Genomic DNA, 13,501 nt, shown 5'->3' on the forward strand with positions numbered 1-13,501 from the left:
CTGGGATATGTCTTGTTTTTCCATCTTCCTTAAATTACTTGAAAGTGAGGATATATAAGATATATATATTTTTTTCTGATCCCTTGGATTACTTTTTCAGGGAAACGCTCCTGTTTTCATCTTCACACTTGCCTTTGGATCATTAGCACATTTTATCAGATTGTAATATCTGTATCTGGCCTCTGTGAGCCTCTGAAATATTTTTAGAATAAGAGTAGCTATAAATATAAGAATGAATAAATGAATAAGGGAAGGGTGGAGAGAGGGCAGAAACCAAAAATTAAATCCTCAGCCTCAGGAGGGAAAAGGAAAGGTCAAAAGCTACTAAAAACTATAACATCTATTTGAAGGATGACCTCGAATGAAACAAGACAGCACAGACTGCAGGAACTCGGCAGTAAACTTGCTTTCCCATGCTTTCCAGGAACTGTTCAACACTCTCCGTCTTCTGCAAGGACCACATTGGTCAGGTGTCCTTGATTAACCATTAACCATAAGATTACAAGATTTGCATGCTGCATGCCAGGCTTCCTTTCTGACACTCTAGTCCTATGGCATTTTCACAAAAATGAGTGATGTATGTGACAAAGTTCTCTGTGCACACACATGATCAGCCCATGCCATGGAGAACAGATGTTTGAGTATCTATCTATCTATCTATCTATCTATCTATCTATCTATCTATCTATCTATCTATCTACATCTCCAAATTCCTATACACACAAAATAAAAGGTAGAGTTAAAATAAATAGTGGTACCAAGGTAAACATTCTGAATTGGTACACTGCATCCCATTCTTTTATGACTGCCAGTATTTTCCCATGTTCTTTTGAATACAAAGACACTTTTTTTTTACCTTGGACTATTTCTAAGATAAGTTGCTCAGAAATGCTTACATAATACAAAGTCCAAAAGATATGAAACTACTTTAATGATTAATATTGATTTTTTAGCTTTATAGGATCTAGATAAATAAATTTCCAGGTATGCTCATAGGGGAGTTTCTTCCTATATTGAGTTACTTGAGTGGGAAGATCCACTCTAAGTGTTGGTGGCAATGTTAACGGGCTGAAGTTCCAGGCAGAATGAAGAGGAGAAAGTCAGATGAGCAGAATAACTTAGCCCGTTCTGATTCCTGGTGGTGTGTGTGAATGATTGTGAGTAGGTAGCTAGGGATCCTTCTGCCAAGTCTTCCCACTGTGATGGACTGAACCCTCCCACTGAGCCAGAACAAACCCTTCCCTCCTTAAGCTGTTCTGTTGAGTGCTTTGACACAACCAATTGTAAAGTAACTAAGACAGAGGACAGGCATGTATAGGGCAACACATTTCTATTAAGGCTCTTCTATTGACGTTTCCCCTGGGTGATAGCATGTCCCTGGATTAGTCTCTGCCACCGTGAGCCCTGACAAGATAATACTTTATCTCACCTCCCACATCCATTTGCTTTATGGCACATTCTGATTTCATTTTTAGGGGACTGTCCTGAATTTTAAAATGGTGATGATTGGTGGTGAGATCTTTGCATTGTGAAATTTTTATGCATTTCATTTGCCAATTATTTTTCATTCATCTACAAATAAACTCCCTACTTTTCAGAGAAGTTTATGAGGAAAATGAAGGTGTTAAGAAAATAACAAGAAGATGGCTCCGGATACAGCCTGGCTGCTGGGACCTCGGTCATTGTGGGCAGCCTCAGTTTCCTATTCAAGTCATAAAAAGGTGCTTTAAAATTGTTGAAGACTTGGTTAAATACTCTTATTTCCCGTTATTTACAAGTTTTGCATAGCTTTTTATTTATATATTTTAGAGAATATATTTAAGAAAACTGAGACAATATCTATTGCTGTATCTCATTTTTCTTTCCTAAATACTTGTGTGGCCAAGAATGAGATTCCGAGTGTATATGGGAATAAATGGTTATCTAAAACATCTGTGTGTATTTTCAGTTTTTCTTTACGATATTTTCCTCATTAGCTAGTCTTGTGTATTTTATAGTAAACATTCCACAGAGGTGGCAAAGCACAATCAATGCATCTCAGTGGGATTCTAAATGCACCTGTGTAGTCTCTGTTCAATACAGAGAGATATTCTGATGGCCACACAAAATTCAAATGCAAATGCAGCCTGAGAAAACATGAACATGGCAACCCTCTGGTGACTTCCCAGCTTCCTTTCTCTGTCCTTCTTTCACTAGAAGTCACAGCGAATGTGTTCATTCTCCTTCCCCAGCTATCCAAAATGCAACTACTGGTGCTTGCATGTGCATGTGTGTGTGCATGTGTTTGTGTGTGCATGTGTGTTTGTGTGTGTGTGTGTGTGTGTGTTTTTACCAAGTAGAATATTTGAAGCACAGGAGAAAATGGCACTGACTGATCAATGTAAATATGTATTTATATTTAAATATATATAACATTTGTATGTAAGTCTACACAATAAAAAATAGCAATAAGGTAGGTAATGTCATGCATCACACTCTATGCATGTAATTATATAAAATCAGATAAATATTATATGTAGCATTATATAATATAACAATGCATATAATTAATATATGTGATAAGGGTTGCAGACTGAATTTTACACATTTAAATATTAATGTAAATGTTGTACAGCTAATTATCATACACGTTTGTCTATGTCTTCATTAGTATCCCTGTTAGTTCTATAAATATATACAGAGAGAAAGAAAGACAGAGACAGATAGTGGTAGAGATGGTAGCTTTAATCATGTTAGCTTTCTCTTTAAAACATCAGGCAACTACATCATAAACTTTCACTGATTTAGTTTTGGAAGTTTTGCTTCACAAAGCACTCAGAGTTGAGGTAAATGTGTGATGATAGATGAATTCAACCCCCTACCTCTCATTACCACTGGAAGGTCGGAGGCAAGGCTGGAGGAAGATGGAGCATAGCCTCCATTTTTAAGGTGAGGCCATCTGATGTCCAGTGAGAGATGAGCGCAGGGACACAATGTAGTTAGATGTCAACACCAAGACAGGGATCAAACTGGAGGAAACTGGTCTCATGTACAGCCTGAAGGAATGTGTGATCTTTAGAGAACTTTAATCTCCATAGGGAGAAAGAAGAAAAGATATTTGTATAAATATGCATTTAAAGTTGACAGTGAGCAATTTGATATGACCCTGTGGAATTTTGGGCTCTTGTGCCTACTTAAGTTTAATGACAGATAAATAATGCCAGTTCTACATAATTGGCTCAGAGACTATCAATGTCAGGCATAGCATAGCTGTTTGTTTTCCTACAGCAGTGTCTCAATTCATCCCAAAGGCACCAAAAGCAGATGTGCCCTGATGGGCCTGCTCACTACAACCTTCAAGCTGATGGACAGGGGAGTGACTTTCCTCAAAGATGTCATGACGAAAGCAAGCAAGAAATCCTTAAGGCTGGAAAGACTCTCATTACACAGACTTTTCAGGATGCCTATCTGCGTGCAAATGACTGCTTCAATCACCTAGAATCTGAGGAATGGCTGCTTTATCCAATCATGTTTAAATTGGACAAGAGTAATGACAGGAATCAATATGAAAGAAATATTCCCAATCCACAGTCCTAACAAAAAGAACAAATTTTCCCTGTCTGTATTCACTGTAAGTTCTCAATAAGTGCAAAGAAATACAGGCAGCTATCGAGTGCCGAGAGAAAGAGAAATGGTCTTCCCCGGGGGGAACACACTACCTGATTATTCGATTCCAAACAGTCAGTATTAAAAACATATGTAATATAGACTATACTTATATAACTATGAATATGAATATATGTACATATATTATATATATGCATACATGTAAGTAACAAAAGAGAACATGAATTTGAAAGATCAATGAGGGGTCTGTTGGAGGGTTTAGAAGGAGTAAGAATGGGGGAAGTAATATGATTACATATGAATCTCAAAAAGTAAGATAAAAAATTTCCAAAAACAAATTGTATACCACTGAATGTGAAGTCATATACTTGTGTCTGTATTGTTCCATTGGTGTTTTCTATTTTAATGCATAATTCATTTGAAATAACATATTTAGTGGCTTTTTCATACTTTAAGGCTGTGTATGTTCACTTTTTAAACCATTCTTTGCTGATGAACATTTACAGTGATTTATAAAGGATCTTGGCAGTGCAGTGAGCACGTACAGAAATAACCTTATGATCCAAATGTATCCTAAGAACTAAAAGAACACAAACTGTCCAGGATTAAAAAGGTAAAGATTGCCTTGACACTTCAGAGATGGCTTTCTTCAACCATCCAATCATCACATCTTTTGCAGTATAAACATAGCAGGGCCGTCTGAATGCAACTCATGTTTATAGATTCACAAGTTTTATAATCTAATGTTTTAGAAATAGTTTAAAATTTAAAATAAAGGACTGAGGAAATAATTCAGTTGTTAAATGCTTCATAGATACTATGGGTATATATGTGTGCGTGTGTGTATACATATATATGTATAGTATATATATGTATATACTATATATGTATATTATTCTCTATAGTAGGGGTGTATATATGTATGTATACATACATATATATGTATAGTATATCTACTTATATATATATATACACAATACTATATATATATAACACTATATATATATATATATAGTATTCTCTCTACATAGTATGGCTATATATATGAATAATACTATATATATATGGATATAAATATATATGAACACATGTATGTATACACACACATATACACACACACACTCACACAACACACCTATGAATATCTCTGTACATATTACACATAATACAGTAAGATGAACCTTCAATGTTGCAATTGATTTTCATTAAAAAAAAAAGACCTGATTTTCACCATCCTTTTCCAATTTGAATTATGAAATACTTTATCAGCTCTGGGAATTGAGTATCGATTTTTAAAGGCATATTTAGGCTGTTTGGCTAAGAAAGGAATTCTTTGCAAATAGATTGTTGTAAATTTCCATTCAAGGACATCAGCATTTAACCATCTTTAACAGAGTATATTCCAATGCCCGAATCAATATTCATAGTTAAATTACATTTAATTAAGTATGAAAAAATCATGCACATGTTGGAAGCCAAGAAGTTAATGTCTGATTCTCCATAATCTATTTGCAGAATTCTCAGGAAGACATATAGACATTTTTGTCTATAGTAGGTTTTATACAAAGTTTATTTTGTTAATAATTTTCTAACAGTAACTGCTGTTGTTTTTATTTTGAGGAGATCCTTATAAAACACACTATTTAGCATACTATATAGAAAGGTTTTTTTTTCTATTTATCTTAATAGATTTACTTTCAGATCTTTATGTACTGAGAGGAGGTAATTCCAGAAGACCTGACATGCTTTGGACTTCTGGTTTTAATGTATTTTACTTCTTAAGGTTTTAATTTATCAAAACATTGAGTAAATAGCCTAAGATTTCTCACATACAGCAATACACATACACCAATATACTCAATGTCTCACACACCCCAATATACTCAATGTCTCACATACACCAGTATACTCAATGACTCCTGTTATTTACTTCATGAAGTACTGTGGCATATTTATCAAGATTAAAGAGCCACTATAAATGATTATAAATATATTGGTTTTTATGCAAGGTGCTTAGATTTTACCTCACATCTTTTTCTGTTCTGGGATCTTATATGGATGCTAGTTTACTTTTTTTTTTCTCATTGTCTTTCAGTAGGTTTGACTGCAGTGTGACTGTTCTATGCTTTCCATGACCTTGGCTCTCCTGATAAGGATTGGTAATCTAGTTTGAAGGTATACCTTCTGCTGGGATTTGTCTGCTCTTTTACCATCTGTGGAGTAGGGAAGGAGGGCCAGGTAGTCAAGGTTCCTTTTTTACCACACTAAGGACTTGCTGCTCTGAACTACAGTAACCCGTCCCCCTCCCCCCCCCCCCATTTTCTCCCCCCTTGGGAAGATGATTGTCATCCCTGGTTCTAGAACCATCCTTTGCTCTGTGGACTCTTGAGTGTTTAGTTGCACAGGGAGCTCTTGGGACGCTGTTGTTTCAGACCTTCTCAGTTGACCTAGCTAGGAAGCCCATGCGTGTATATTATAAGCCTTGTACGGACTGAGTTTTAATCAGCCATTAAATAAAATGGATGTTCTGCCTTAACATTGAATGTTCTGGAATTTGCTCAGTACACTAAATAATTCACTTTCATCCATTCTCTTTTGCATTGTTAAATGAAAATAGTACGTTATAATGACATTCCATTCTCCAAATTAGTAACAATTAATCTTCGGATTTCTACAAAGTAAAGCAAACTGAGTTTGATCTGCAGAACCCATGTGGCTGAAGGGGAGATGCTATGCATGACATCTCAGAATGCTCCCCTACTTCAGTAAGTAAATCTATAAGCTGAAAATTAAACTATCTGATTTTAATCATAGTTCACAAAAAATGTGAGTCTCTAAATCTCCCTTCAAGTCTCTCTAAATATGCATCAGAAAGAAGAGTGCAGATTGAGTTGTGCTCAAGGAGCAGTGGGGGCTTTGTAGCTGAGTTTTAGAAGTACTGAGGTTTTATTTTGTTTTTATTATTTTGGTCAATGTCTCTTCTACCATGTTCTAGATTCATAAGTTTGATAAGACATTGACACTCATGATGCAATAAGAACCTTCTGCCAGTCTAATTGGGGTTGATTTAGGTTTAAAGAGAAGAAAAGCGGTTTTGTGATTTTATTTTTCCGAAAGATTTCAATGTATTTTTAATGTTCAGATTTATATATTTGTAATATGCAAGTAGACTTCATGATTCCTTAAGCAAGGGCAATTGCACACACTAGATCAGAGAAAGAGATGATTTTATATTACAGATCTCCTGTCCTGTTCAGTAATACACAAAGTGGAGACATGTCTTCATGGGGTTTCACCACCTCATATGCAATGTACAGACATTAGTGCACTTCACCTTGATTTCAAATCTGCATGTCTGTAGTTAATCTTCAAGTGGTGGGCCAGTCTTAAAATGACAGTCGGATACATGAATCTCCTTCTTGGATTTCTTCATCACTCTGTGAATATCTATTTCTGATACAAGTAGATTTTACAAACTTTTGGGATATGGGTCATATTCTTGGTGTTATAAGAATAAGAATAAGAATATGGAAAATGGGGAAGGCTGCAGGAAAGCTACTATTGTCTCTGACACTCTTGTTCAGATCCACTTCAATCAACCATGCAATGATCTAAAAAAAAAATGTTTCCTAGGTATACACATGCATTTCCTCTCCAACTTGATGACATTTGTTGAATGTTTCCTAAAGGGAATGTGTTTCCTTGTTGCTAATAACATCAAATGTAAGCCCTATTCATTCTCCCTTATCTCCTAATAACTCACAGAAAGAGTCCATACCTCCATCATTTGATTACAGCATGGTATAGGCAGATATGTAGGAGCACACATAGACCCATAAATATTATATCAGAGTCTAATGCAAGATACTTAAAACCAAATGCCAGAAGGGCTACCTTCCTAGTCACACACTTCTAGCAATTAGAGATATAATTTAGTGAGAGTCACCAAACCACAGTGTTTCTCAATGAAAACAAGACATCACAAACCACAGAAAAGAAGCCAAAGTTGAGAGGCACATGGTATAAACATCAGGCTGACAAAGTCAGTCCAAATGTTTAGACCAAACGACACAGAGCGAAAAGTAAGGCAAGTCACTTGCTGATTGCAGGAGTGTGTTAAAACTAGCTAGGAACTCCATTGTTATTTTGCCCTGAAATAGACTTTCCCAGGGCAAAGATTCTTCCCAGGGCTAGTTGGGGATTTCAAGTTAGTGTGAGGTCCAACATGCTTCTCAAAGTGCCAGTGTCTCTAGAAGTGTGAATCTGGTTAACCCTAGCAAGTCTTTTCACCCAGGAACAACTCCCCTCTTGGTTCCTTTTCCAACTTTGGCAGCATGAACCGCTTATACACTACATATTGGCAGGCCTTAATATGATCCTTCTCATCTACAAAATAATGGCACATCGTTGGCAGTCCCACAAGTGGACAATTCTACAAAATCATGTTTGAACATTTCAGAGAGTTTAATAAAAGCTAAAATAATAGCAGACTTTAAATGACCACAGTATACGCTTCAAGGACTATTTTTGCCTATCCGTTTTGCTCATGGTTGTATCACAGTTGAGAATAATTCTTAGGATATGTGTTGCATGAATAATATTAACTCAAAAAATCAAGAGCTTAAGGTACAAAGCCACGTGTTTTTATTTATCTCTACCATTTGCCTGCCTCCCCCATACTGAAATTTCACACCATCAAAAATACAGACAATACAGACCCAAATGGGAACTTTGGGTATTGTCCTGTTAAGCGCTTTTAAAAATGATGCTATAGACATAAAACAATTGGCATAAAATAAACTGGACCTCTTAGAAGGAATACAGGATTTCCACTATAGATTATCGCCTTTTCATATAAATAGGCACATTTCTCTCTTTATGTGGGATATTTAACTACCTGGCTTGCTATGTAACATAACTGCTTTGTTGTTAGCTGCAAAATTGGTATTTGACCATCCTGTGTGAGATATGAGGAGCAGATGCCAATGCTGATGGCTCCAGGTGAGGGATTTAGGCTTGGAAATACTAAATGTTTTAGAAAAAAAACGAAGGCTCATTAAAATTTAAACCTGGGATCCTAAAGAAAATGTCAAAAATAAAATTAAGTTAAAAGCACACGACAACAAGAGTGCAAATGAGCCCAACTACTCCTTAAAGACCCCTCATATGCTATTTCATGCTCTGTTCCTATTAGTTCTATTAATGCGACAATGAGGGTCCTGTTAGTTTTAACTTGACTTCTCAGATACAATTACAAAGGCCTGCCCAGAGCGGCTAACTCTCACTGAGACACACACCCTTTGAGTGATGTGAGATCTGAGCCTACACATGTTCCACCAAGCTCTGTTTTGGAAGCTTGGCCACCCTTAGTCCTGTGCTTTTCCATCGTGTTCATGACTGCTGGAAGGATAGACTAGGCATATCTTCCTGTTATTAGCAGAAAGGACTCTTATCCTTCATGCCTGCACACATCGGGTATTTCCCCCCACTAAGGGCAGAATGCTACATTTGGATATTTAAGAGGATGCCGATAATGGTGTGGCTCACAGGATAAGTACACATATATGATGGTTAACTGCTTTCTGATATACACAGGCATACACAAAAGAGCAGAACTGACTCCAGCAAGCGCATACATTTCTCCTCTGTAAGTGACTGGAACAGTTCTTCGATGCAGTAGTGACATTTAGGGCACCACACTCCATGGGATTCCCTTTGTGGTTTTCCAGCTTTATATAAGATTATTACCGATACAATCATATTTCAAGACATATTCACTAGGCACACATGCTAGGACCTGACGTGTTCATTCTCAGAAACTTCTAAGATCCCATGTGTGAAATTTATTCTACATTTGCACTTTCCTCAGTTGCTAAAGTTTAAGCAGATACTCCAAGAAAGCTATAAAGCACCATTTGGCTGCCTTTTCCATATGAAGGCAATTATAAGTGTCTGGCTTTTATCTTGAACTTGAAGATATTTCAAGTTATTGAGCAAGGATGCACGTTGATAATCCAGAGTCCCTGTTTGTTGGTTGACTGGGAGCTTGGCAGATTGTGAAGAAGAAAAACAAGAGGTGAAAATGAATACAATTTCTATTCTCCTTCTCACACATACAGTTTTGTTTACTTCCCTATTCCTTTGATATTTTGCATTCAGTACTGGGCTTGACTGACAGGAGACTCACTGTAAAAGGCAGGTTCCCTCTGAGGTAACGCTGGTTTCCATGGTGCTGAAGTTTTTCATTTAAAAGCTATGTGTGGGTCTCTACATACAGCCTGTTAGTGTCCAGGCTAGCAACAGGTCACAAAGCACTATAGAGGGGAGACTTGTGTGCTGCATATAAACACTGGCACGTGCAATGTTTCTTCACCCACTGTAGCTTATATATTAAAGGAAAGAAATTCAATTATTTTGTGGCGAGTATCATAAGGTCAGTGAGGGATGTTGGTTGTTTTTGTTTTGAAAACAATTTTCAAACGGCTGGCTGTAATTGTTTAGGATTTGGGAAGGCTGTTTCTAACCCAAGGTTGCCATTTTCAAGGTGTATAACACAAAAGCACAAATAAAGTGGATAACCCCTGGGAACTGTTACACATTTTCGTTACTTTGTGTTCTTCACATTATTGTTTTGCTACAGGAAGCACATTTGACCTGCATTCAAAGTCCAGTCTTGAATTTATCTTGGGCAAAGATGGTTTTAGTTAATCAATTGTGATTCTTTAAAAGCTGTTTGGAAATCTATCATTATAGAGTGAGTCTAAGCTATCTACTAAATGCAGACATTCCTCCATACTCTAGAAGACACATGTCAAGTTAGTATTTGGGATTTTTCCCTTCAGTTAAAAACTATACTTTACATGCCTAGAGAAAAATGCCCTTCAAAGAGTAAGTTTATTTTTTTGGAGGGGAGGGAACATATTCAGTGCAAAAGTAAATAAGCAAGCTGTAGGTTCAGAATTTTTCTGAGGCTCTCACTAGTTGAAGATCAGTATTACTGTAGTTAGGGAAATGGACGGGACGGCTTGGAGCCTCACTGTTAATTGCTGCACAAGGTGCCAGCACACTCAGGCCACTCAGTCAATTCTTAGAAAGAGTAAACCTTGAAGTCCCAGGCTTCATTTTTCCCCCTAAGTGAGAAAGGGGAGAAGCCAGGAGAAAGGGGAGAAGCCAGGAGACCTGTCAGCAGTCAACAGGTCACCTATGGCTCTCCCCGAGACCATCTATAATAAGAATAGGAACTTAGAAGGCACGCCGAAAATTAAAATACAGAACCCACAGTAGTTTTAAAAGGAAAAACCTTACAGGTTTGTTAGTGCCCAAAGCCAAGATCTCCACTGACCAAAGCTTGGCAGTGAGGCTGTGCATGCATCTACATGAGACCACAATGACCATTCTGTTAGTAATGCTGGTCTTTGGTTCTGTTTGTGACACCTCAAGATTTCTGTCTTTAGTGTTCTAGTAGTCTCTTTCTAATCCCTTTGGAGGTTTAATCCCAACCTTTCCCGGAAGTTGTCTGGTTTGGGGATTAGCAGACATTGAGTGGTAAGCAGGTGGGTAAGATAGGGCACGGAAAGGAAACTTCAATATTCACTGACCATCATCCCAGCTCACTGCACTCTCAAGCTCGCCAGTGCACACCTTCAGACTTTCCAGACTCCATACAAAAGAACGCAATTTAGAGGTAAAATCTTGAAGGCTTTGAGCTAACATGCTGTGTGATATTCCCATGGCGCTAATGGTTCGGGGATTCTATTGTTAAGGTTCTGACATGCTTTTCTGTAATCCGGACTAGTGGACTGATGCACATCCACTTAGGCACCTGGAAGAGAGATTTCACCCCGCCTCCAATAGCCCAATTCAAGTGGTCAAAGGTGCGCGCGTGACTTGATGGTAGAGTAGGAGCCAACCCAGTTGAGCCTGGATCCCCGCACTATGGCTCGGATTCTTGGATCTCAGATTGAAAAAACCCGCCAATCATACATTCCGGGAAAGCTGGTACCTGTCAGGAAGGAAGCAGGGACCAACTCCCACTTTCTTGTGAAGCTTTAAGTGCTCGGTGACCCCTTATCCCCAACTCCCATCCCCACACCAGCGCGCGCTGCCTTGCCCGGGGCGCACTGAGCTTTGGCGGCCACAGAGAGCGACCGCGACCCCTGTAGCTCACGGCTCGGAGCGCTTCCGCGGGCTCACTCACCAATCCTGAGCACTTGAGGGGAGGTCTGAGGAAGGATGTAGCACAGGAAATAGAGGAGTGTCCAGCTGGTGTCCCTGGTCCAGAGCCCGGGTTGGATAAGGACTGTGCCGCGCTCCATCTTCCAAGCTTCTTAATTCATGCCGAAACACAGTCGTGGCCTCACGCCCGCAAGATGCACCCAACTTGGGCTGGGTCCCCGCCTCATCCTCCCTGGATGTTCCGAGTCTGCACACCGCGCGCTCTCTGCTCTCAGGAGAGCGAGGTGGAGGGAACAAGCGTGAAGCGGGCGTCCGAGACTGAGCTGCTTGGGGCTTCTTGCACGGGTCGTTAGCCCATCACTGCTCGTCCTCCTCCTCCTCCATGGGCTGCATACCTCCAAGAATCAGCAGGATTTCGCTCCTGGAGCCCAGAGACCAGCTGAGGAAAGTTCCTGCCTCGATTTGCTGGAACGTCTCACTCATTCGTCCTCTGGTCAGATGCAGAAGTGATGGGTGGGGGAGTGGGTAGAGGGTTCAGGGTGCAGTGAGGAAAAGAGAGAAAAGGAGGGAAGAAGACACCCAAGGAGAGAGGGAACTGGGGGAGTTGGTGCAGCGCTCTGACCAAACAGGATGAGCTCCAGCGGGTTTACTGTGATACAACCCAGGCTTTTGCTTCTTTCACAGTCCCGCTTTCCCTCCTCCTCTCTTGGCCCCACCCTTTATTTACTGCCCGCCCCAGCCAACCCTACTAACCCAGCCAGACACACTCAGTAGCGCGCATACTCGCGCACGCGCTCGCGGACACACACACACACACACACACACACACACACACACACACTCACACTCGTGCTCATATGCGAGAGCGCGCGCGCGCGCGCACACACACACACACACACACACACACACAATTTACACCATGCACTCACACATGCAGCCCCTCAACTTCGCTCTGTGGTGCTGAAAAGTCGATTGAGTCTTGCATCCCCAAGACCGATCAAATCTAACCTATTGGTCCCTAGGCAAAGGGAATTCTGGTACTCCTTGTTAATGACAGCCTTATGCCTAGGCTCCTATAGGGGGGTCTTAGAGATGCGTAGCACGTGATAGGAAATCACAACCTCAGCGAGTAATATTTAAAAATTACCAGAGTTTCCATTTTTAACTCTGAGAAGGATGAAGAGAAAGGGAGAGGAGGAGAAAGAAGAAGGAAAAGACATAGGTACCCTTCAGTCTTTTAAGATTATAGCGACTCTTCCTATTTGAACCAGGCATAATGTCTTGAAAATTGCTTCCATTTACAAGCGCAGAACTGAGAAAGAGGCAGCTTCGGGCACGCAGCTTTCTTAATTTCTTTTGACTGTCACATTGGAGCACTGGAAATAGGCTATTTTAACAATGTAGGTTTAGAGACCATTTCTCTGTAGAAGGACAAGGACACTTCCCCCGGGAAATCAGCGTTTGCTCATGTTGGCTTAATTTCCTATGAGCTTTCTGGGGAATGTTCCATATAAATTTTTGCTGGTTCTGTGTGAACACCTCAAGGTGCTTTTTTTTTAATCCTTTGTAGGAATTTGGAAAGTTGATCTAAATTGAGTTAATTCATAAAAGAAGCACTTGTAATTATATGAGCCCAGAATGTGAAAAGATTACAAGAGCAGTGTATCTTAAAATTCACTTATTCCACAAATGAACATTGAGTAGCTTATTCCTGCTGGCA

At 39.4% G+C, this 13,501-nt stretch overlaps 1 protein-coding gene across 1 annotated transcript in view; it reads right to left on the reverse strand.

Moving 5' to 3' along the window:
• Grik1 (glutamate ionotropic receptor kainate type subunit 1) overlaps positions 1–12,581 on the reverse strand; it is a 386,955-nt gene extending 374,374 nt beyond the window's left edge. The window contains exon 1 of the mRNA XM_029470320.1: positions 11,804–12,581. Within this exon, the coding sequence (XP_029326180.1) occupies positions 11,804–11,921 (118 nt within the window). The 5' untranslated portion in view covers positions 11,922–12,581. The remainder of the gene's footprint in view (positions 1–11,803) is intronic.
• Positions 12,582–13,501: the final 920 nt, after the last annotated feature.

Source organism: Mus caroli, chromosome 16, assembly GCF_900094665.2.
Source record: "Mus caroli chromosome 16, CAROLI_EIJ_v1.1, whole genome shotgun sequence".
In the NCBI taxonomy this organism is placed as follows: Eukaryota; Metazoa; Chordata; class Mammalia; order Rodentia; family Muridae; genus Mus; species Mus caroli.